The sequence below is a fragment of the Oncorhynchus mykiss genome, chromosome 26 (genome assembly GCF_057628025.1).
Source record: "Oncorhynchus mykiss isolate SJ-2025 chromosome 26, ASM5762802v1, whole genome shotgun sequence".
In the NCBI taxonomy this organism is placed as follows: domain Eukaryota; kingdom Metazoa; phylum Chordata; class Actinopteri; order Salmoniformes; family Salmonidae; genus Oncorhynchus; species Oncorhynchus mykiss.
The window spans coordinates 44,723,579-44,750,000 of NC_143047.1; the positions used below are offsets into that span (position 1 = coordinate 44,723,579).

At 43.8% G+C, this 26,422-nt stretch overlaps 3 protein-coding genes across 12 annotated transcripts in view; 2 read left to right on the forward strand and 1 right to left on the reverse strand.

The window, feature by feature from the left end:
• Positions 1–5,983, forward strand: LOC149971486 (uncharacterized). Its single transcript, XM_090222106.1, has 2 exons — positions 1–189; positions 1,028–5,983. The coding sequence occupies exon 2, from the start codon at positions 2,186–2,188 to the stop codon at positions 3,077–3,079; it is 894 nt and encodes a 297-aa protein (XP_090078232.1). The 5' UTR covers positions 1–189; positions 1,028–2,185; the 3' UTR covers positions 3,080–5,983.
• On the forward strand, positions 5,970–25,534 carry LOC110518938 (uncharacterized). 2 transcript variants are annotated; one of them, XM_090222085.1, is made up of 3 exons: positions 6,069–6,167; positions 15,901–20,109; positions 21,510–25,534. In XM_090222085.1, exons 2-3 carry the CDS (start codon positions 20,047–20,049, stop codon positions 22,395–22,397), a joined length of 951 nt encoding a protein of 316 aa, XP_090078211.1. In that variant the 5' UTR covers positions 6,069–6,167; positions 15,901–20,046; the 3' UTR covers positions 22,398–25,534. The 2 variants fall into 2 exon arrangements, with proteins under 2 accessions (XP_090078210.1, XP_090078211.1); XM_090222084.1 differs by having other exon boundaries at positions 5,970–6,167; positions 15,901–25,534.
• Positions 15,041–26,422, reverse strand: part of LOC110516876 (uncharacterized) — a 69,292-nt gene continuing 57,910 nt past the window's right edge. For all 9 annotated transcript variants that reach the window (XM_090222088.1, XM_090222089.1, XM_090222087.1 and 6 more), the window contains one exon: positions 15,041–15,449. In XM_090222088.1, coding sequence (XP_090078214.1) covers positions 15,424–15,449 — 26 coding nt within the window. In that variant the 3' untranslated portion in view covers positions 15,041–15,423. The remainder of the gene's footprint in view (positions 15,450–26,422) is intronic.

Consider the following 26,422-nt stretch of genomic DNA (forward strand, 5'->3'; position numbering starts at 1 on the left):
AGGAGTACACACTCTGTCAGTCAGTCAGTCAGTCAGTCTGTCAGTCAGTTAGTCAGTCAGTCAGTCAGTCAGTCAGTCAGTCTGCCAGTCAGTCAGTCAGTCAGTCAGTCAGTCAGTTAGTCAGTCATTACTGAGTCCAGTCATGGGATGGCAGAGGAGAGGACGGTGTACTTTACAGACTACAAACCAGTCAGTTATTATGTTTCATCTTCTAGTATTTTGATCAAGTTATTGGATATACTGTACCTGTAGTGTTCTGTGTACTTCATGTCTACCAGACGTTATAATATCAGGTATTAGATATACTGTACCTGTAGTGTTCTGTGTACTTTATGTCTACCAGACGTTATAATATCAGGTATTAGATATACTGTACCTGTAGTGTTCTGTGTACTTCATGTCTACCAGACGTTATAATATCAGGTATTAGATATACTGTGCCTGTAGTATTCTGTGTACTTCATGTCCTCCAGACGTTATAATATCAGGTATTAGATATACTGTACCTGTAGTGTTCTGTGTACTTCATGTCTTCCAGACGTTATAATATCAGGTATTAGATATACTGTACCTGTAGTGTTCTGTGTACTTCATGTCCTCCAGACGTTATAATATCAGGTATTAGATATACTGTGCCTGTAGTGTTCTGTGTACTTCATGTCTTCCAGACGTTATAATATCAGGTATTAGATATACTGTACCTGTAGTGTCCTGTGTACTTCATGTCCTCCAGACGTTAGAATATCAGGTATTGGATGTTTTGGGAGGCATTTTGATGAAATTATGTGTGCTTTGACAACTTTATTCATTTCTGTGTAACTTATCTTCTGACATCTTTTGTATATTTATACTGTGTCTACATGCATGGTTAAAAAAATGGTGTATATATTTTCTTATTAATTTGTACCTGTATGTTGGTAACCCGATTTGCATATGTATACATATGCATGTTACATAATTTACATATTCATGTTCGTGTGATGTGTTTTCATATTCATTTGTATTTGTTTACCTGTTTACATGACAGGGCACCTGCGTAGTACTCAACCATGCTGCTTGCACCCTTTCACTAAGTTGATCACGGCCTCAGAGAGAAGAGGACACACCCACTGACATGCCGGCCTATCATATGAAACTCCCTCCTTCCTCTCTACACAACACCACACCCACTGACATGCCGGCCTATCATATGAAACTCCCTCCTTCCTCTCTACACAACACCACACCCACTGACATGCCGGCCCATCATATGGAACTCCCTCCTTCCTCTCTACACAACACCACACCCACCGACATGCCGGCCCATCATATGGAGCTCCCTCCTTCCTCTCTACACAACACCACACCCACCGACATGCCGGCCTATCATATGGAGCTCCCTCCTTCCTATCTACTCAACACTTGGTATGGCTCCATGTTCAGGTGGCCCACTTGTTGGCTAGACCAGAGGTGGTCTCCATATTGGATGTGTGAGCAGGCTCCTGTCTGCCTCTAGGGGTTGTTGTGTAGGAGCAGCAGAACAGGAACAGGAGCAGGAACAGGAACAAGAACAGGAACAGGAACAGGAGCAGGAACAGAAGCAGCAGAACAGGAGCAGGAGAAGGAACAGGAGCAGCAGAGCAGGAGCAGGAGTAGGAGCAGGAACAGGAACAGGAGCAAGAACAGGAGCAAGAACAGGAGCAGGAAAAGGAGCAAAAACAGGAGCAGGAACAGGAACAGGAGCAGGAACAGGAACAGAAGCAGGAACAGGAACAGGAGCAAGAACAGGAGCAGGAACAGGAGCAGGAACAGGAACAGGAGCAGGAGCAAGAACAGGAGCAGGAACAGGAGCAGGAACAGGAACAGGAGCAGGAGCAGGAAGAGAAGCAGCAGAACAGGAGCAGGAGAAGGAGCAGGAGCAGGAACAGGAACAGGAACAGGAGCAAGAACACGAGCAGGAACAGGAGCAAAAACAGGAGCAGGAACAGGAGCAGGAACAGGAACAGGAGCAAGAACAGGAGCAGGAACAGGAGCAAGAGCTGGAACAGGAACAGGAGGAGGAGCAGGAACAGGAACAGGAGCAGGAACAGGAGCAGCAGAACAGGAGCAGGAGAAGGAACAGGAGCAGCTGAGCAGGAGCAGGAGATGGAGCAGGAACAGGAACAGGAACAGGAGCAAGAACAGGAGCAGGAACAGGAGTAGGAACATGAACAGGAACAGGAACAGGAGCAGGAGCAGGAACAGGAACGGGAACAGGAACAGGAGCAAGACCAGCAGCAGGAACAGGAGCAAAAAAAGGAGCAGGGACAGGAACAGGAGCCGGAGCAGGAACAGGAGCAGGAACAGGAGCAGGAGCTGGAGCAGGAGCAAGAACAGGAACAGGAACAGGAGCAAGAACAGGAACAGGAACAGGAACAGGAACAGGAGCAGGAGCAAGAACAGGAGCAGGAGCATGAACAGGAACAGGAACAGGAGCAAGAACAGAAGCAGGAACAGGAGCAAAAACAGGAGCAGGAACAGGAGCTGGAACAGGAACAGGAGCAGGAGCAGGAACAGGAACAGGAATAGGAGCAGGAACAGGAACAGGAGCAGGAGCAAGAACAGGAGCAGGAGCATGAACAGGAACAGGAGCAGGAACAGGAACAGGAGCAGGAGTAGGAACATGAACAGGAACAGGAACAGGAGCAGGAGCAGGAACAGGAACGGGAACAGGAACAGGAGCAAGACCAGGAGCAGGAATAGGAGCAAAAAAAGGAGCAGGAACAGGAACAGGAGCAGGAACAGGAACAAAAGCAGGAGCAGGAACAGGAACAGGAGCAGCAGAACAGGAGCAGGAGCAGGAACAGGAGCAGCTGAGCAGGAGCAGGAGAAGGAGAAGGAGCAGGAACAGGAACAGGAGCAAGAACAGGAGCAGGAGCAGGAACAGGTACATGAGCAGGAACTGGAGCAGGAGCTGGAGCAGGAGCATGAACAGGAACAGGAACAGGAGCAAGAACAGGTGCAGGAACAAGAACAAGAACAGGAGCAGGAACAGGAACAGGAACAGGAGCAGGAGCAAGAACAGGAGCAGGAACAGGAGCAGGAACAGGAACAGGAATAGGAGCAGGAACAGGAACAGGAGCAGGAGCAAGAACAGGAGCAGGAGCATGAACAGGAACAGGAACAGGAGCAAGAACAGAAGCAGGAACAGGAGCAAAAACAGGAGCAGGAACAGGAGCTGGAACAGGAACAGGAGCAGGAGCAGGAACAGGAACAGGAATAGGAGCAGGAACAGGAACAGGAGCAGGAGCAAGAACAGGAGCAGGAGCATGAACAGGAACAGGAACAGGAGCAAGAACAGAAGCAGGAACAGGAGCAAAATAGGAGCAGGAACAGGAGCTGGAACAGGAACAGGAGCAGGAGCAAGAACAGGAACAGGAACAGGAACATGAAAAGGAGCAGGAGCAGGAACAGGAACAGGAACAGGAACAGGAGCAGCAGAACAGGAGCAGGAGAAGGAACAGGAGCAGCTGAGCTAGAGCAGGAGATGGAGCAGGAACATGAACAGGAACAGGAGCAAGAACAGGATTAGGAACAGGAGCAGGAACATGAACAGGAACAGGAGCAGGAGCAAGAGCAGGAACAGGAGCGGGAACAGGAACAGGAGCAAAAACAGGAGCAGGAACAGGAACAGGAGCAGGAGCAAGAACAGGAACAGGAACAGGAGCAGGAGCAGGAGCAGGAGCAGGAGCAGGAACAGGAGCAGGAGCAGGAGCAGGAGCAGGAGCAGGAGCAGGAGCAGGAACAGGAACAGGAGCAGGAGCAGGGACAGGAACAGGAGCAGGAACAGGAACAGGAGCAGGAACAGGAACAGGAACAGGAAAAGGATCAGGAGCAGGAGCAGGAACAGGAACAGGAGCAGGAACAGGAGCAGGAACAGAAGCAGGAACAGGAGTAGGAACATGAACAGGAGCAGGAACAGGAACATTAACAGGAACAGTCCAGATCAGGTCATACTCAGAGTAGATCAGCAGGTTCTTTCTGCAGGGCGTGGCCTGGTAATATATCTCAGGTGGTTGTGGAAACCCCCTGCCTCCCTGGGTACAGATAGCTCTGTGGTTGTGGAAACACCCTGCCTCCCTGGGTACAGATAGCTCTGTGGTTGTGGAAACACCCTGCCTTCCTGGGTACAGATAGCTCTGTGGTTGTGGAAACACCCTGACTTCCTGGGTACAGACAGCTCTGTGGTTGTGGAAACACCCTGCCTTCCTGGGTACAGATAGCTATGTGGTTGTGGAAACACCCTGCCTCCCTGGGTACAGATAGCTCTGTGGTTGTGGAAACCCCCTGCCTCCCTGGGTACAGATAGCTCTGTGGTTGTGGAAACACCCTGCCTCCCTGGGTACAGATAGCTCTGTGGTTGTGGAAACACCCTGCCTCCCTGCATACAGATAGCTCTGTGGTTGTGGAAACACCCTGTCTTCCTGGGTACAGATAGCTCTGTGGTTGTGGAAACACCCTGCCTTCCTGGGTACAGATAGCTCTGTGGTTGTGGAAACACCCTGCCTTCCTGGGTACAGATAGCTCTGTGGTTGTGGAAACACCCTGCCTCCCTACAGGTAGCTCTGTAGCTGTCATGGTCCTGCCTCGGTACAGGTAGCTCTGTAGCTGTCATGGTCCTGCTTCGGTACAGGTAGCTCTGTAGCTGTCATGGTCCTGCCACGGTACAGGTAGCTCTGTAGCTGTCATGGTCCTGCTTCGGTACGGTTAGCTCTGTAGCTGTCATGGTCCTGCCTCGGTACAGGTAGCTCTGTAGCTGTCATGGTCCTGCCTCGGTACAGGTAGCTCTGTAGCTGTCATGGTCCTGCCTCGGTACAGGTAGCTCTGTAGCTGTCATGGTCCTGCCTCGGTACAGGTAGCTCTGTAGCTGTCATGGTCCTGCCTCGGTACAGGTAGCTCTGTAGCTGTCATGGTCCTGCCTCGGTACAAGTAGCTCTGTAGCAGTCATGGTCCTGCCTCGGTACAGGTAGCTCTGTAGCTGTCATGGTCCTGCCTCGGTACAGGTAGCTCTGTAGCTGTCATGGTCCTGCCTCGGTACAGGTAGCTCTGTAGCTGTCATTGTCCTGCCTCGGTACAGGTAGCTCTGTAGCTGTCATGGTCCTGCCTCGGTACAAGTAGCTCTGTAGCAGTCATGGTCCTGCCTCGGTACAGGTAGCTCTGTAGCTGTCATGGTCCTGCCGCGGTACAGGTAGCTCTGTAGCTGTCATGGTCCTGCCTCGGTACAGGTAGCTCTGTAGCTGTCATGGTCCTGCCTCGGTACAGGTAGCTCTGTAGCTGTCATGGTCCTGCCTCGGTACAGGTAGCTCTGTAGCTGTCATGGTCCTGCCTTGGTACAGGTAGCTCTGTAGCTGTCATGGTCCTGCCTCGGTACAGGTAGCTCTGTAGCTGTCATGGTCCTGCCTCGGTACAGGTAGCTCTGTAGCTGTCATGGTCCTGCCTCGGTACAGGTAGCTCTGTAGCTGTCATGGTCCTGCCTCAGTACAGGTAGCTCTGTAGCTGTCATGGTCCTGCCTCGGTACAGGTAGCTCTGTAGCTGTCATGGTCCTGCCTTGGTACAGGTAGCTCTGTAGCTGTCATGGTCCTGCCTCGGTACAGGTAGCTCTGTAGCTGTCATGGTCCTGCCTCGGGAACAGGTAGCTCTGTAGCTGTCATGGTCCTGCCTCGGTACAGGTAGCTCTGTAGCTGTCATGGTCCTGCCTCGGTACAGGTAGCTCTGTAGCTGTCATGGTCCTGCCTCGGTACAGGTAGCTCTGTAGCTGTCATGGTCCTGCCTTGGTACAGGTAGCTCTGTAGCTGTCATGGTCCTGCCTCGGTACAGGTAGCTCTGTAGCTGTCATGGTCCTGCCTCGGTACAGGTAGCTCTGTAGCTGTCATGGTCCTGCCTCGGTACAGGTAGCTCTGTAGCTGTCATGGTCCTGCCTCGGTGCTGCGCTGGCTGCAGTTCTGCTGTCACAGTGGAACAGGTACTGGGTGCATCAGGGTTTTATTTTTGGAGTGGTTGCCGACGGGAGATCGTTGCCCCGCTATGGTAGACAGGGTTCAGCTCACTCAGTCCAAGATGACCCTGCCTCTGTGAGGTTACACGCCAGTCTGGGATTATAGCAGCCGAGGCCAGCCAGAGAGTTTGCCCCTAACTAGGAATCCCTAAGGTAAACACAATGTAATTCAGTGTCTGTCCGTGTGATTGGCTAGATCATGTTACTGTCCTGTTATGTGTTGATTTGCATGGACGGGGGAGTAGGCCAACTACATCTGTTGGGGATTTGCTCCCCGGAAATGCATTTGAACCTCTCAAAACGCCATGAATATGATCAATTAAACAAAAACAAGTTAGTATGTGTAGACCTACACTTAAACATGTTTTGCATCAGTAATGAACAGATGAATGATATCTGCCTAGCAACACAATCTCTGTTATATCACTGGACTGGAAAATTTACTTCTGAAGAAATAAAGACAGATTCTAATACGTTGTACGTTGTAATATTTGGATGTGTTTTCTGTGTACAGTGTCAGTATGTGTCTGTAAAAGTGAATTATTCTCTATTTGACAGTGTAACAAGCCAAAAATAATAAACTGCTACGTTAATAAACTGGCGGCAAATTTGACTAAAATTAATTGTGTCGACAAAAAAACGTGTGATTATGGACATAGTTTTCCGATCGTCATTTGGCATCGTTTATGTCTGTTTTTACTTGTGGCTGATTCATTTTCACTGTTCTAAAGTAAAGGAGTTTAACTTGAGGTCAGAGGACAGTGCGAAGTTAATCTTACACTTTCCTCTCTGGAGCCTGTGAGTCGGCGGCTTCCCAGTCGAACCCCCCAGGCTTTAATTAAAAAGGGTGACCTCTTCTCATGTATCGAGCACTGGGTTTAAGGTCTGGGGCTGTAGGAGCTGTAGGAGCTGTAGTGGGTATAGGAGCTGTAGGGGCTGTAGGGGGTGTAGGAGCTGTAGAGGCTGTAGGAGCTGTAGGGGCTGTAGTAGTTCAATGGGTTACATTTGGTAGAAACAGTCCAATTGACATTCTGAGAACATTAACAACAAATGTACAGTTAGACATTTTCCAGAGAACCTTTGTTGAACCACATTTTTTTTGTTTTGTTATTTTAAACCTAATATAAAGTCAGGAAAATCATCTCCACAGATTAGAAGGTATTCCACCCCAAAGTATCAAAACCGGTAGGGTCTGTGGTCCCGTTTGGTAGATCATGTTGTCTTGGGGAGCATCACAATTCTATACTCCTCACGTCCTCTCTCCTCACCTCCTCTCTCCTCACCACACTCTCTCCTCACCTCTTTCTCAAAACCCATTGGAGAAGGTTGGAGGGGAGGAATCCAATGGCTTTTGAGAACTAGACGAGGAGAGAGGACGTGAGGAGTAGACAATTGAGTATGCAATTGAGGTCTTCCCATGTGGTGGCCTGGCTGTGGCCTACAGAAGCTGTGGCCTACAGAAGTTGTGGCCTAGTAATGGCCGCGTTCCAGGTCAGCTTTATTGCAGTCGTGCTACGCATCTCAGAAGACTGACAAATCCTATTCATTTGGTTCCTGGGACATTTAACACACATCTCCTGACGTTGTGAGATCTTATCATCTGTACAGTGTGACTGAATAAAAGACGACCTGAAACGTACCCATTGGTTCACAGAGCACAGTGGGATTGATTCACTGCCTGTAGGACAGAGAACTGCAGAGAGCAGGTGTCTGGTGTCTCACGATACCTTCCCCTTCTCTATTACCTCAGACTAAAATTAGGCCCTGGACCTTTTCCCAGTGTCCCAAGAGGCAGCCAGACCAATATTAGAGCCCCGGGTGTTTAGGAAACAAAACCCTTCCTTTTCTGCTGTAACAAGCATAACGTGCTACTGTATCTTACGGAGCATGTCTGTTGCAAATGGAGAACAGGCTTTATTTCAGAATAGACATATACAAACTATTTATTTTATGAGCATGGACTTTTTCTTCCCCCATTAACAATATTTGCCCGTAGTTCTTTTTAAAGTTCTTCAAGCTCTGTCAAGTTGATGGTTAGTCATTGCCATTTTCAAGTCTTACCATAGATTTTCAAGCCGATTTGAGTCAAAACTGTAACCAGGCTACTCAGGACATTCAATGTCATCTTGGTAAGCAATTTCAAGTGTAGATTTGGCCTTGTATTTTAGGTTATTGTCCTGCTGAAAGATGAATTAATTCCCCAGTGTCTGTTGGAAAGCAGACTAAACCAGGTTTTCCTCTGGGATATTAACTGTGCTTAGCCGTATTCTGTTTCTTTTTATCCTAAGACACTCCTTAGTCCTTAACAAAGTCCTTGCTCATAACAAGCATACCCATAACCTGATGCAACCACCACCATGCTTGAGAATATGAAGAGTGGTACTCAGTGATGTGGTGTGTTGGATTTTCCCCAAACATAATGCTTTGTATTTAGGAGTTTTTTGCAGTATTACTTAAGTGCCTTGTTGTAAACAGGATGCAAGTTTTGGAATATTTGTATTCTGTACAAGCTTCCTTTTTTCACTCTGTCATTTAGGTTAGTATTGTGGAGTAACTACAATGTTGTTGATCCATCCTCAGTTTTCTCATATCACAACCATTAAATTCTAACTGTTTTAAAGTCACCATTGGCCTCATGCTGAAATGCCTGAGCAGTTTCCTTCCTCTCCGGCAACTGAGTTATGAAAGATGCCTGTATCTTTGTAGTGACTGGGTGTATTGATGCACCATCCGAAGCCTAATTGATCATTCACCATGCTCAAAGTGTTGGTGCCCTTCCTTGCGAGGCATTGAAAAACTTCCCTGGTCTTTGCGGTTGAGTCTGTGCTTCAAATGCACTACTCAATTGAGGGAACTTAAAAATGATTGTATGTCTGGGGTACAGATATGGGGTAGTCATTAAAAAACAATGTTAACCACTGTTACTGAGTCCATGCAATTTATTAGGCATTTTATGAACCACATTTATGAACAAATGTATTTATTCCATAACGAAGGGGTTGAATACTTATTGACTAAAGACATTTCAGCTTTTCATTTTTAATTAATTTCAAAAATGTTCTCCAAACAATATTCCACTTTCACATTATGGCATATCGTGGTAGATCAGTGACACACAATCTCAATTGAATCCATTTTAAATTCAGACACAAACACAACATAGTCTGGGTAGTTCCGTATTGTTTCCGTTTCCCAATGATGGAGACCACTGTGCTCTTGGAAACTGTCAACACTGTAGAAATAGTTGAATACCCTTCCCCAGATATATACCTCATCACAGTTCTCTCTCAGAGATCTACTGGCAGTGTATTGGACTCCATGTTATAGTTTCTGATCTGACAACAGTGGGACTGTGTATAGACAGGTGTGTTCCTTTCTAAATCATGTCCAATTTAATTTAACCTGAGATAAATAATACTTATGTAAATGAGATATTTATTTATTTCATTTTCAATATTTATTTATATTTTTTAAACAACCATGTTTTCAATTTGTCATTATGGGATATTGTGTGTAGATGGGTGAGAGAAAAATAAATGTAATCCATTTTGAATTCAGGCTTTAACAGAAACAAAATGTGAAATAAGTCAAGGGGTATGAATACTTTCTGAAGGCACTGTATGTAGTACAGTTTTATCTAAAAAGGATACTTCAACATATTATAATCTGAAATTCACTGAGTAGGATGGTCCTCCTCTAAGGATCCTCCACTGCAGGACACAGGTTGCACAGACCGTTGACAGGGCTAATGATCTAAGTGAATTCAACCACAAAAAAAATGACTAAGCAAGCTAGAACAACAAATGAAAGGGAGTCATAAAAAACGACCTCTTTGCTACAACCCCTCCTGGGTTGAGTAAGTTATGTCACCTGATCATCTGTAATGTAGCCTGGATGATTCAGCTAGTTAGTTATACCATCTGATCATCTCTAATGTAGGCTAAATGAATCAGCTAGTTAGATATACCATCTGATCATCTCTAATGTAGGCTATATGATTCAGCTAGTTAGTTATGTCACCTGATCATCTCTAATGTAGGCTAAATGAATCAGCTAGTTAGATATACCATCTGATCATCTCTAATGTAGTCTAGATGAATCAGCTAGTTAGATATATAATCTGATCATCTCTAATGTAGGCTAAATGAATCAGCTAGTTAGATATATAATCTGATCACCTCTAATGTAGTCTAGATGAATCAGCTAGTTAGATATATAATCTGATCACCTCTAATGTAGTCTAGATGAATCAGCTAGTTAGATATATAATCTGATCACCTCTAATGTAGTCTAGATGAATCAGCTAGTTAGATATATAATCTGATCATCTCTAATGTAGTCTAGATGAATCAGCTAGTTAGTTATATAATCTGATCATCTCTAATGTAGTCTAGATGAATCAGCTAGTTAGTTATATCATCTGATCATCTGTAATGTAGTCTAGATGAATCAGCTAGTTAGATATATAATCTGATCACCTCTAATGTAGTCTAGATGAATCAGCTAGTTAGATATATAATCTGATCACCTCTAATGTAGTCTAGATGAATCAGCTAGTTAGTTATATCATCTGATCATCTCTAATGTAGTCTAGATGAATCAGCTAGTTAGATATATAATCTGATCACCTCTAATGTAGTCTAGATGAATCAGCTAGTTAGATATATAATCTGATCATCTCTAATGTAGTCTAGATGAATCAGCTAGTTAGATATACCATCTGATCACCTCTAATGTAGTCTAGATGAATCAGCTAGTTAGATATATAATCTGATCACCTCTAATGTAGTCTAGATGAATCAGCTAGTTAGATATATAATCTGACCATCTCTAATGTAGTCTAGATGAATCAGCTAGTTAGATATATAATCTGATCACCTCTAATGTAGTCTAGATGAATCAGCTAGTTAGATATATAATCTGATCACCTCTAATGTAGTCTAGATGAATCAGCTAGTTAGATATATAATCTGACCATCTCTAATGTAGTCTAGATGAATCAGCTAGTTAGATATATAATCTGATCACCTCTAATGTAGTCTAGATGAATCAGCTAGTTAGATATATAATCTGATCACCTCTAATGTAGTCTAGATGAATCAGCTAGTTAGATATATAATCTGATCACCTCTAATGTAGTCTAGATGAATCAGCTAGTTAGATATATAATCTGATCATCTCTAATGTAGTCTAGATGAATCAGCTAGTTAGATATATAATCTGATCATCTCTAATGTAGTCTAGATGAATCAGCTAGTTAGATATATAATCTGATCACCTCTAATGTAGTCTAGATGAATCAGCTAGTTAGATATATAATCTGATCACCTCTAATGTAGTCTAGATGAATCAGCTAGTTAGATATATAATCTGATCACCTCTAATGTAGTCTAGATGAATCAGCTAGTTAGATATATAATCTGATCACCTCTAATGTAGTCTAGATGAATCAGCTAGTTAGATATATAATCTGATCACCTCTAATGTAGTCTAGATGAATCAGCTAGTTAGTTATACCATCTGATCACCTCTAATGTAGTCTAGATGAATCAGCTAGTTAGTTATATCATCTGATCATCTCTAATGTAGTCTAGATGAATCAGCTAGTTAGTTATATAATCTGATCATCTCTAATGTAGTCTAGATGAATCAGCTAGTTAGTTATATCATCTGATCATCTGTAATGTAGTCTAGATGAATCAGCTAGTTAGATATATAATCTGATCATCTCTAATGTAGTCTAGATGAATCAGCTAGTTAGATATATAATCTGATCATCTCTAATGTAGTCTAGATGAATCAGCTAGTTAGTTATATCATCTGATCATCTGTAATGTAGTCTAGATGAATCAGCTAGTTAGATATATAATCTGATCACCTCTAATGTAGTCTAGATGAATCAGCTAGTTAGATATTTCATCTGATCATCTGTAATGTAGTCTAGATGAATCAGCTAGTTAGTTATATCATCTGATCATCTGTAATGTAGTCTAGATGATTCAGCTAGTTAGTTATATCATCTGATCACCTCTAATGTAGTCTAGATGAATCAGCTAGTTAGTTATATCATCTGATCACCTCTAATGTAGTCTAGATGAATCAGCTAGTTAGATATATAATCTGATCACCTCTAATGTAGTCTAGATGAATCAGCTAGTTAGATATACCATCTGATCACCTCTAATGTAGTCTAGATGAATCAGCTAGTTAGATAAGTCACCTGATCATCTCTAATGTAGTCTAGATGAATCAGCTAGTTAGATATATAATCTGATCACCTCTAATGTAGTCTAGATGAATCAGCTAGTTAGATATACCATCTGATCACCTCTAATGTAGTCTAGATGAATCAGCTAGTTAGATATACCATCTGATCATCTCTAATGTAGTCTAGATGAATCAGCTAGTTAGATATACCATCTGATCACCTCTAATGTAGTCTAGATGAATCAGCTAGTTAGATATACCATCTGATCATCTCTAATGTAGTCTAGATGAATCAGCTAGTTAGATATATAATCTGACCATCTCTAATGTAGTCTAGATGAATCAGCTAGTTAGTTAAGTCATCTGATCATCTCTAATGTAGTCTAGATGAATCAGCTAGTTAGATATATAATCTGATCATCTCTAATGTAGTCTAGATGAATCAGCTAGTTAGTTAAGTCATCTGATCATCTCTAATGTAGTCTAGATGAATCAGCTAGTTAGTTAAGTCATCTGATCATCTCTAATGTAGTCTAGATGAATCAGCTAGTTACAAGAGAGAAAAGAGTTAAAAAAAAAACAGCAGTAATCAACAATATCATCCGAATTGGTTCATATATGAAAGCAGGTTCACACTGAGCACATGTGACAGACTGGAGAGTCTGGAGACGCCGTGGAGAACGTTCTGCTGCCTGCAACATCCTCCAGCATGACCGGTTTGGCGGTGGGTCAGTCATGGTGTGGGGTGGCATTTCTTTGGGGGGCCGCACAGCCCTCCATGTGCTCGCCAGAGGTAGCCTGACTGCCATTTGGTACCGAGATGAGATCCTCAGACCCCTTGTGAGACCATATGCTGGTGTGGTTGGCCCTGGGTTCCTCCTAATGCAAGACAATGCTAGACCTCATGTGGCTGGAGTGTGTCAGCAGTTCCTGCAAGAGGAAGGCATTGATGCTATGGACTGGCCTGCCCGTTCCCCAGATCTGAATCCAATTGAGCACATCTGGGACATCATGTCTCGCTCCATCCACCAACGCCACGTTGCACCACAGACTGTCCAGAAGTTGGCGGATGCTTTAGTCCAGGTCTGGGAGGAGATCCCTCCGGAGACCATCCACCACCTCATCAGGAGCATGCCCAGGCGTTGTAGGGAGGTCATACAGGCATGTGGAGGCCACACACACTACTGAGCCTCATTTTGACTTGTTTTAAGGACATTACATCAAAGTTGGATCAGCCTGTAGTGTGGTTTTCCACTTTAATTTTGAGTGTGACTCCAAATCCAGACCTCCATGGGTTGATAAATTAGATTTCCATTGCTATTTTTTTGTGATTTTGTTGTCAGCACATTCAACTATGTAAAGAAAGAAGTATTTAATAAGAATATTTCATTCATTCAGATCTAGGATGTGTTATTTTAGTGTTCCCTTGATTTTTTTGAGCAGTGTATAAACTTTATATGGAGACATGTTTATACTTGCCTCACATATTACGATCCTTATAAAGTAGACACCAAAGGGACTTCTATTGTCTATTTCAACTATTGAGGTTTTATAAAGTTACCCAGCAGCCCCAGGATACCGAAGCCCTTTTAAGAACCTATTTTTAACGAGCCGGTTGTCATGGGATGCCAAATCTATCTAAAGCAGTTTTCATAGAGCCATTAGCAGTGGTTAAATAAAGAGCAGGACAGCTGTGAGGGCTGGCCCACATTACTGAAACAACATGCGCGGACCACAGGATCAGTACACCATGACCTGGCCCACATTACTGAAACAACATGCGCGGACCACAGGATCAGTACACCATGACCTGGCCCACATTACTGAAACAACATGCGCAGACCACAGGATCAGTACACCATGACCTGGCCCACATTACTGAAACAACATGCGCGGACCACAGGATCAGTATACCATGCCCACATTACTGAAACAACATGCGCAGACCACAGGATCAGTACACCATGACCTGGCCCACATTACTGAAACAACATGCGCGGACCACAGGATCAGTATACCATGCCCACATTACTGAAACAACATGCGCAGACCACAGGATCAGTACACCATGACCTGGCCCACATTACTGAAACAACATGCGCAGACCACAGGATCAGTACACCATGACCTGGCCCACATTACTGAAACAACATGCGCGGACCACAGGATCAGTACACCATGACCTGGCCCACATTACTGAAACAACATGCGCAGACCACAGGATCAGTACACCATGACCTCACCCACTAATGGAAACAATATAGAGATTAATAGAACAACATAGAGATTGATAGAACAACATAGAGATTGATAGAACAACATAGAGATTGATAGGACAACATAGAGATTGATAGAACAACATAGAGATTGATAGAACAACATAGAGATTGATAGGACAACATAGAGATTAATAGAACAACATAGAGATTGATAGAACACCATAGAGATTGATAGAACAACATAGAGATTGATAGAACAACATAGAGATATTGATAGAACAACATAGAGATTGATAGAACAACATTGAGATTGATAGAACAACATAGAGATTGATAGGACAACATAGAGATTGATAGAACAACATAGAGATTGATAGAACAACATAGAGATTGATAGAACAACATAGAGATTGATAGGACAACATAGAGATTGATAGAACAACATAGAGATTGATAGAACAACATAGAGATTGATAGGACAACATAGAGATTGATAGAACAACATAGAGATTGATAGAACAACATAGAGATTGATAGAACCACAGAAATAGGACTTGACTGTTTAAATACTGTTAATACGTTATATCACACAATGGCACATTTACCTCATTCATTTACTTTATTTAATTTTTTTAAAATTAAAGTTAAAACAAATAGTAAATGAAAACACATTATTCACTAAAATACATCATGGATAAGATTGTCCAAAATAAACGAGTACAAACATGAATATTTTTGCATAATTTTATATTTTTGACCGTTTGTGAATAATTTTATATTTTTGACCGTTTGTGAATAATTTTATACCAGGTTGGCAGTGTGTTGCTATAGAGAAAATCAACTGGTACACATAACATACTGCATATGCTTCAGACACGTTGATCTAAACATAGTTTTTGAGAGGAATATGTCAGCTAAATGAAATGAATGATAAATATGATGTGAAGTGATCGTCGAAATAATCACAGTCCAACGTCTGTTCTTCACAGTTCCTCAAGGCATTGTCCAGCTGAAAATCAAACCAGAAAGAGAAGAGGGATGTCAATGATTCATTTCTATTCATTACAGTAACACACTAGCATGTGGCCTCTTCTGTTGGTTTCAAATGTTGTCCGTTTGTAATGAATTTTTCTCTTAATAGAAGCTCACAAAAAAATTAAAGACATGGATTTTCTTTCTTTTTTTAACTAGTTAAACTCAAGTTAAAAACAATCTTTTTATTCAATGACGGCCTAGGAACAGTGGGTTAACTGCCTGTTCAGGGGCAGAACGACAGATTTGTACCTTGTCAGCTTGGGGGTTTGAACTTGCAACCTTCCGGTTACTAGTCCAACGCTCTAACCACTAGGCTAACCTGCCGCCCCGGTTAAAGTTTTGGTAGATTTATGTCAAATAAATATATCATTTTGTCATTGAATTCTTTCTGCTTGATGTTTTGTCTTTGTTTTTTGTCTTTTCAGGGGGTTGAAATGAAACGCTGATGGCAGTCAGTTACAGCAATGGACTACAGCCGGACCTTCCCGACCCCTCCCAGCCTCCCCCTCCCCTGCTGCCCAAACCAGACAAGGCCAATGCCCGGCTGCAGAAACTCATCAAGAAGAGTGCCAAGAAGAAAGCCCGACCCTCCCAGACTCCCATCCCCTTCCGCTCCTGTCTGTCCCCCGTACACGAAGCTTCGGACCTTGAGCACAGCGACACACACTCGACTCCTCCCCGGTCACCGGACTTCAGTTTCCCCATTAGGCCTCTGTATGATCCACACCCCCCCTCTCCGTTCTCGTTCCCCCCCAGTGGTCCATATGGTAACAATCCTTACGGCCAGACAGGGGTCTTTCCCCCACTGGACTACACCGCTCCCATGCAGACATCAGAGAACCAGGTGGCGCCCCTCTTTGAGTGCTCGTCGTTTATGTTTGACGATGATGACACAGAAAGTATGATGCCACCCTCGCCTCCGCCACCCCCACCCCCACCCGTACCTGAGTTCTCACAAGGCCCTGCAGTTCATCTGTATGACTTGTATTCATCTGTAGCACTGAATTCGTCTGGGTCGGTGGCCACGGCAACAGTAGCTCCAGACTCAGTCCCCAGTGTACCACAGTCAACTCCCCCAACTCCATGTTCCCCTAAGATATCAACTCATGTTATGACTCTTTCCCCACCAGTACCTAGTGGTCCGAGCCTGGGTCCGGTTCTGGCACCATTACCCGCTCAGGTCCAAGTTCCAGTCCCACCTCCTGCTCCAGTACTGATGTCAGCGCCAACCCTTCAGACACAACCTCTGACCTCAACCCATCAGGTGACGACACCCAGTAAGCCAAAGGATGAGGCTCCAAAGACCACACCAGTTTTGGTCACTAATAACCTTGGTTCTGAAGATCACATTATGAACAAAGTGGCTTCCAAGAGGGTCAGCACGCAAATAAATCAAGCTAATTCCCATAAAGTCAAACCGTCTGACGTCGTCCCACAAACAATGATTTACACATCCAAGGCAACGTTTTACGAAATCTCCAAGCCTGCACTTCCAGACATAACAGGAGTGAATATATTGTATCAAGGAGCATCGTTATCCACTATACACAGGGAGAAATCACCAATGACTTGTCACCAAAGTGAGCCGGCTATCCCATATAAAGTTTCCGTGGCAAAGACCCCTTCTGGAAGATCGAAAACACCCTCACACCATCCCACAATGGGAAGACTGACACCTGTTTTTGAGATATCAAAAGCCAATCCACTCCTGTTCGCTGCAAGTCCAGTCTTCTTCTCCTCTCGGGATGTGCACGCCTCGGTCGTAAACACAGAGACAGAGAAATACAAGTCACCAATGACTGTTACCAGTGCTCTCTCAGCAGCAACCGAACAACTGAAACCAATTGGATCTCGTTCAGATACAGACATATTCCAAAATAATGGAATTACAACTACCATGGGAGGATCTATGGCTAATTTATCTTCTATGTTCAGCTCCTGTCAGGATGTACACGTCACACAGAGATTCAAGTCGCCAATGGCTATTACCAGTACAGCCCAAACACCCTCAGCAATAACTGTTAACAGTAGAGTTAAATCTCCCTCAACAATACATGTAACCAGTACAGCCCAAACACCCTCAGCAATACCTCTTAACAGTAGAGTCAAATCTCCTCCTTCAATGCCTGTTACCACGACAAGCAATATTCCCTCAGCTGCAGCAGAAGCACTAAAACCAATAGGATCTAACTCTGACAAACATTTACAAGGTCTGACCAGTGTTGAAAGAAGTACAACTCAGACTAATGGAATAACAACCAACATGGAACGGTCTATGGCTACGATATCTTCTGCATTCAGCTCCTATCAAGATGTACATGCTTTGGTTGTAAACAAAGAGACACACAGATACAAGGAGATACAGGATACAACTACTATGCTCGGATTTATGACTAATATATCTCCTGCCTTCAGCTCCTATCAAGATGTACATGCCTCAGTCATAAACACACAGAGACACAAGTCACCCGTGCCTGTTACGTGTAGAGTTAAATCTCCCCCGGCGATGACTGTTACCAGTACAGCCCAAACTCCCCTAGCAATTCCTGTTGCCAGCAGAGTCAAATCACCCCCATCAATGCCAGTTAACAGTACAGTCAAATCACCCCCATTAATGCCTATTACAAGTGGAGCCCAAACTCGCTCAACAGCCACTGAACAACCAAAATCAGCTGGATCTGCCAGTGCCGGCTCAGTGGAACTTTCACAAGGTGATAGAAATAGAAACCAGACTAGTGGAAGTACAACCACCACTGAAAGATCTATGGCTGAGAGAACTCCCAATGAGATTCTAGAATCAAAGATCGCTGCACGTGACATTGCAGTCTCCAAGCCAAAAGTAAAGTTTACAGAACCTCATATGCAGAAAAATAAGATGGATGAAACAACTGAATATGGAATCCCACCTAAGTATCAAAAGCAACAGACCCCATTGTCCCCCAAAGGGATACCAAAGACAGCTTCAAATGGTTACAAAGCGCCAACCATTTCAGCTCCAACAAACGGACCCACTGTGCCAATGATCTCAGCACAACCACCTCCAAACACTGTGCTAACGCCAATGATTTCATCACCTCAATCTCCATTGACCCCTAGATACCCAGACTCTCCTATAATTGGCTTACGTAAAGTTTTAGCACCATTGATAGAGCATCAAAAAAACCCTACATCCAAAAAAACTAAAACACGGTCAACATATTACGGACTGACTCCGGCTGAGTATGTTGCCTATGGTGGGATCCGGACATACTACGGTCCTTCTGGACCTAAAGCTAATGAATCAACACCATCACCATCCACAGCACAGACTAATGGATTACCAAATGGGCCTCGTCCTCCTTTAATCTCTAAACCTGAAACATCCCCCATAGGATCAAACACACCCAACAGAGAACAACAGAAACCTACCTTGCAAGGACAGCATTCTACTGTTCCAGCACCTTCACTTTCAACACCTTTAGCTGCAACTGGCTGTTCTCAGACACCGACAGATAAGGCAGCCATATTTAAACCCAATACATCAGATGTTAACAAATCCGAAGCACCTGCTTATGCAATACAACCTGATATAACACCTATTGTGGACATAACAAAACCTGAACTTCAATTGGCCCTCGGACAGTTAACTCTTCCACCAGCCACCAGTGAAGTCCCCACACCAATGGCCTCTCATTCTGAGGTTCCAAGACTGGCACATAAAGCAGGTGTGGTACACACAACCAGACCAGCTCCATTTCAGCTAAATGAAACTCCTTCATTCCCGATGGGTAGGAATGTTGTGTCAAAGTCGCTGTTTCCTTTCAGCATTCCAAATGCTGAAGTTTCACAAAATTCAACTGTAGCAAATATTCCCCGACACAGTGGAAAGTCAGAGGCAGATCCCACAGTCATGCATCTTTCTATCAAGGCTAATATTAGCACAGACACTAAACTACCCAGAAAACCTGTCATAGGAGTCCCCATCAACCCTGATATCGGAAGCCAACTCCCCAGCCAACCTACCACAGCAACTATACTACCAGGCAAGCCTACCATAGACACCAAACTACCTAGCAAGCCTAGTGTGCCAACCATAAGAACTCAACTCTATCATACACCTACTATTGAAACACCTACCATTGAAACAGGAACCCAAGTCCTCACCAAACCTACTATAGAAAACCAACATTCATGCACACCTATCACTGGAACTAAACTTCCTAGCCCACCTACCAAAATAGCACAACTTCCCAGCCCACCTATCATAGTAGCCCAACTTCCCAGCCCACCTATCATAGTAGCCCAACTTCCCAGCTCACCTATCATAGTAGCCCAACTTCCCAGCTCACCTATCATAGTAGCTCAACTTCCCAGCCCACCTAGCATAGTAGCCCAACTCTCTAGCACGCCTAGCATAGAAGCCCAACTCCCCAACGAGCATTTAATAGAACCTGTACAACCTGGCAAGTCTACTCCAGAAAATATTCTGCCCAGTACCATGCAGTACCATGCAAACCGTACCAGGAAGCATTTTGTAGAAACCAACTCCCACAAAGCAATTGAATGCAGACAATCTACAAAATCTACCATTGATGGAAAACCTTCCACCAAGTCCACTACTGAAACGAGATTCACAGCCAGCTCTACGAACGAAGGTAAACAATTTACAAACCCTATTGTAGCAAATGGAGCTTGGCTGAAACCATCCCTAGAGCCTACACGTACTAACTCAACTATCGTAAGTGCACAGCCATCCACAGAAATTAGATCCCCAGTAAGCCCTACTTTACAAGCTAAGCATTTTACAAAGCCTGTTAACAACAATAGTTCCTCTCCAAAACCTGTCCCACATACTAACAGGCCTATAATAATTGTACAACCTCCCACACCTCCCATAATAGAGGCCGTACCTCCCTCAACCCCTGCTTTAGAAACTAAACCCTTTACAAAATATGTTGCAGAAGCTAAAGCCTCACCAAAATCCCTTGAACCTGTCTGGGCTAATATAACTACCATAAATGCACAACCTTCAACAAAACCTACCGCAGACTCTTTTAGCCCTACTATTGAAGCTAAACCCTTTATGAAGCCCGTCGTAGAAGCTAGCGCCTCCCCAAAACCGGTCTCAGTGCTTCCTAACAAAGCTACCATAAAAGTCCTACCTTCTACACCGCCACGTAGACATAACAGACCATGGTCAACAACACCTATGGAACCTAAAGCTGTTACAGAACCGAACCATGCAACAAATAAGCCTACCGTAAATGTACAACCTTCGACAACACCTACTAGAGAAACTAGACCCTGCTTCAGCCCTACTGTTGAAGCTATACCCATTATACAGCACAATATGGAAACCAGAGTCTTTGCTAAATCACCCCCAGAGCCTAAACCAGCTAACATGCCTACCGTATATGTACAACCTTCAACAGAACCTACTAGAGAAACTAGACCCTGCTTCAGCCCTACTGTTGAAGCTATACCCATTATACAGCACAATATGGAAACCAGAGTCTTTGCTAAATCACCCCCAGAGCCTAAACCAGCTAACATGCCTACTGTATATGTACCACCTTCCCCAAAGCCCATAGAAAGAGAAACCACCTTAAGCCCTTTTATTGAAGGTAAACCCTTTCCACAGAATAATACGGAAACTAGAGACTTCACAAAACCTGCACCAGAACCTAAACCAGCTAACAAGCCTACCATACATGTACAACCTTCAACAACACCTACTATAGAAAGTAGATCCTGCTTCAGCCCTACTGTTGAAGCTAGACCTGCTGCAAAGGTTATGGCATCAAGAAGTTGCTTTAGTCCCACTAGACCTTGGTTAAACCCTTCTACTGAAGCTAAACCCTTGACGAAGCATGACATTGAAGCTATTGCCTCCCTAAAACCGACACCAGAGCCTAAATCGACTAACACCACTTCCACAAAGCCTGCTATAGAACGTATATCGTCCCCAACCCCAACCGCTGCCGTAGACACTGTGATAAAACTACCTGCCGTTACCAAACTGATAGACTGTTCCAATCCTGCCTCTCTGCCTCAGGCCTCAGCCTCTGTAAAATCCCTGCCCACAAACAGAGGAATGTCATCGCCATCTCAGCCAAAGACTGGACAGACAGAGACAGACACAATGGAAGATGTGGAAGCCAATGCATCAGGTGCACAGGGGAAAGCAGCCAGACGTCAAGAGACACCCTGTACGAAGCCTACGATATCAACTGCATCTTCGACTGTTGACAATGTAGACAAAGTAGACAAGCCCCAAGCTCCAACAGCTAAACCTAGCCTTGCTAACGCTGCACTGAATGCAATGAAACCTAAAAGTATGAAGACCATGTTCAGTGGCTGGTCGCGCCTCAAAAAACACATGGTCGTTGAACCAGAGGAACCTCAGTTCCCGGAGCCAGAGCCCGAATCTGTCAGCAGGGATGGCGCCATCTACAGTAAGAACACTGACCAGGTCAAATCCAGTCAAGCTTCTTCAGCAAAAGTCAAAGACCACTCTGAGAAGGGCAAAGAAGTGCTGAAGGAGACAGAGGCGCCCAGAGCAATGAAGATGTGGGACGCCATGCTCTTCCACATGTTCTCTACCAAGGAAGCAATCATGCAGCAGATCAAAGCTAGCAAAGCTCCCGACGGTTCCGACAAGAAGAAAGACCAGAGAGAGCAGACCAATAAGACACGGAAAGTCAATCAGCAGAAAGAGAATGAGATGGAGGTCGTCCCCTCTTTTGCCAGTCGCCTGCCGCTCCTCCTCTACAGTCCGCGCTTTGATGCCAGAAAGATTAAAGAGGCTGCAGAGAAGCCGCTGGTGAAGATGTCAGCTGCGTTCCAGAGGGGGCTGATTAACCGCAAAAATCAGGACGTGGAAGGGAAGGACTTTAATAAAACTGCCAGGGGATTCGGTTCCTCAAGAACAACTGATGTCTGACTTTGAACTCCACACACACCAGAACATTGCTGCTCGATCTTCTCATTAAGTAGATGAATAAACCTCAATAGATTGATTTCAGTTATCATATAGCTAGAGATCTGTGTGTTAAATAAGCTTCTGATCAAGGGCTGCAGTGCAGTAGGCTATGCCAGGATATTTACTTCAACATGGTGTTTAAACTACGATTTTTAACTATGATCATGAGCTTTTAAGACAATGATGTTGGATGCATGCAGACGGCTCATTACATCTTTATTGCGCCATAGAACGATGTTGTATTTTTTTTAAGCATTGCTCGTGTCTTAGTCTTAGAGTGTTCACCCTGGGTGAGGTTAGGAGTAGAGTGTCTGATGACAGTGTGTAATAAATAGGGCTTGTACATTCCTGGATTGATGCAACGGAAGGGCATTGGATGACAGAGCAGTGTAGCTGTGAGAGAGGTGGAGCCTAGCTAGAGGTGGAGCCTAGCTAGATGTGGAGCCCAGCTAGAGGTGGAGCCTAATTAGAGGTGGAGCCTAGCTAGAGGTAGAGCCTAATTAGAGGCTGGGCCTAGTTAGAGGTGGAGCCTAGCTAGAGGCGGAGCCTAGCTAGATGTGGAGGCTAGCTAGAGGTGGAGCCTAGCTAGAGGTGGAGCCTAGCTAGAGGTGGAGCCTAGCTAGAGGCGGAGCCTAGCTAGAGGTGGAGCCTAGCTAATAGGGGTATATACACCAGACTCGAGGGAGAACTCTAACTTTGAACTTAACACCATAAAATGTGACTGCATGCAACGTTTTTAAAGTCAGTGGAAGTTTTCCCTCTGGTGTTTATAACTCTATAGTGGAGCTATGGGAGGGGCACAGGTGCAAAAGTTGGACATACAGGGGGAGAAGGTGTGGCTTCAATAGAAGGCAGCAGAAGGATACGTAGGCCCGACTGGAAATGACAACACATAAACAGTTGGTTTGAAAAGCACTTTCAGTTTGCAGGTTGGTTGAAAATATATTTAAATAGCAAATGGAATGTATTAATGTCATGTCAAATGTCCAGTAGGAGGAGGGAGACAGTTTTTAGATACGTTGGAGATTCTCTGAGCAGAAGAAAGGGCAGAGAAAAAACAGATGGACATGTATCCTTATGGGACGTGATGATAGGACATGGATCCTTATGGGACATGATGATAGGACATGGATCCTTATGGGACATGATGATAGGACATGGATCCTTATGGGACATGATGATAGCACATGGATCCTTATGGGACATGATGATAGGACATGTATCCTTATGGGACATGATGATAGGACATGGATCCTTATGGGACATGATGATAGGACATGGCTCCTTATGGGACATGATGATAGGACATGGGTCCTCATTGGGACGATGATAGGACATGGGCCTTATGGGACATGATGATAGGACATGTATCCTTATGGGACATGATGATAGGACATGGATCCTTATGGGACATGATGATAGGACATGTATCCTTATGGGACATGATGATAGGACATGGATCCTTATGGGACATGATGATAGGACATGGGCCTTATGGGACATGATGATAGGACATGGATCCTTATGGGACATGATGATAGGACATGTATCTTCATGGGACATGATGATAGGACATGTATCTTTATGGGACATGATGATAGGACATGGGCCTTATGGGACATGATGATAGGACATGGGCCCTCATTGGGACATGATGATAGGACATGTATCTTTATGGGACATGATGATAGGACATGTATCTTTATGGGACATGATGATAGGACATGGGCCCTCATTGGGACATGATGATAGGACATGGGTCCTTATGGGACATGATGATAGGACATGGATTGCTTTGTGATGAATGTCTTCAATGGTGCAGAATGGATAAGAATGAAGGAATGTAAGATAAAGGTGCTTCATGCAATAAACTACAGAAGGGTCATCGTGATACAGGAAGCTGTGTAATAAACTACAGAAGGGTCTTTGTGATACAGGAAGCTGTGTAATAAACTACAGAAGGGTCATCGTGATACAGGAAGCTGTGTAATAAACTACAGAAGGGTCATCGTGATACAGGAAGCTGTGTAATAAACTACAGAAGGGTCTTCGTGATACAGGAAGCTGTGTAATAAACTACAGAAGGGTCATCGTGATACAGGAAGCTGTGTAATAAACTACAGAAGGGTCATCGTGATACAGGAAGCTGTGTAATAAACTACAGAAGGGTCATCGTGATACAGGAAGCTGTGTAATAAACTACAGAAGGGTCATCGTGATACAGGAAGCTGTGTAATAAACTACAGAAGCGTCATCGTGATACAGGAAGCTGTGTAATAAACTACAGAAGGGTCTTGGTGATACAGGAAGCTGTGTAATAAACTACAGAAGGGTCATCGTGATACAGGAAGCTGTGTAATAAACTACAGAAGGGTCATCGTGATACAGGAAGCTGTGTAATAAACTACAGAAGGGTCATCGTGATACAGGAAGCTGTGTAATAAACTACAGAAGGGTCATCGTGATACAGGAAGCTGTGTAATAAACTACAGAAGGGTCTTGGTGATACAGGAAGCTGTGTAATAAACTACAGAAGGGTCATCGTGATACAGGAAGTTAAGTAGATAAGTGACACTGAAAGTTAATTTGTTAAATGATAAAGACACAGTTGGTGTTTTAAAATAAGCTTTTGATAATTTTGTTGCTGGAATAGATCTAATGAGCATTAAAACATGTTTTTTAAGCTTTAAAGGTTTATTCTTCTGTAAGGAACTTTTGAGAATTTGTGGCATATTTTTTATTTATTTAAGATGTCTATTTTTGTTATAGCTATCTGATGCTTCTCAGGTCTTTGTTTAATGAAATCATTTCTCATTGATAAATAACAGGGGTGTGTCCCCGTGAGCCAACCATAACCACACTGCTGCTTTAGACTTGTTGGTATAGAATTGGCTCGACTCACAAGTGTGCAGTAATAAAAAGGATTGTGGCGCCCCGGGGGTCAAAACTGAAGAAGGAAAAACCTCTATTGATTGTGTATACGGGACATTATTTTGTATAGACGTGTCCAGTATAGAATGATGTTGCCAGTCGTGTGATTAACTCAATTATTGCTTTATTGTCTACATGTTTACATTGAAGTAAACTCTACGCTGTTCTATCAGTTTCCTGTGGTTTTTATTTAGTCATGTACCATTATTGATGTGGTTTGTGACATATTAGTTCCTAGTTGATTGAGAGATGACCATTAGTCTATGATCTAGTACTGGTAGATCTAGTACTGGTAGATCTAGTACTGCTAGTCTAAGATCTAGTACTGGTAGATCTAGTACTGGTAGATCTAGTACTGGTAGATCTAGTACTGGTAGATCTAGTACTGCTAGTCTAAGATCTAGTACTGCTAGATCTAGTACTGGTAGATCTAGTACTGGTAGATATAGTACTGGTAGATATAGTACTGCTAGTCTAAGATCTAGTACTGCTAGTCTACGATCTAGTACTGCTAGTCTATGATCTAGTACTGCTAGTCTATGATCTAGCACTACTAGTCTAAGATCTAGTACTGGTAGATCTAGTACTGGTAGATCTAGTACTGGTAGATCTAGTACTACTAGTCTAAGATCTAGTACTATTAGTCTAAGATCTAGTACTGGTAGATCTAATACTGGTAGATCTAGTACTGCTAGTCTATGATCTAGTACTGGTAGATCTAGTACTGCTAGTCTATGATCTAGTACTGGTAGATCTAGTACTGCTAGTCTACGATCTAGTACTACTAGTCTAAGATCTAGTACTGGTAGATCTAATACTGGTAGATCTAGTACTACTAGTCTAAGATCTAGTACTGGTAGATCTAGTACGGGTAGATCTAGTACTACTAGTCTAAGATCTAGTACTGTCATATAGTAGAAGAGAATCCCAATCACTTGGTTGCATGCCAAGGCGTGACTGCTAAGGAACTACTACTAAATACCATAGAATTGCAACTAACAGACCTCTCCCTCTCTCCCTCCTGGACAGACATGATGATACATTACTAACAGACC

Coding starts and splice junctions, on each gene's coding strand:
- LOC110518938 (XM_090222084.1), top strand. CDS start 15,921: ATGGCAGTCAGTTACAGCAATGGACTACAGCCGGACCTTCCCGACCCC.
- LOC149971486 (XM_090222106.1), top strand. CDS start 2,186: ATGAACAGGAACAGGAACAGGAGCAGGAGCAGGAACAGGAACGGGAAC.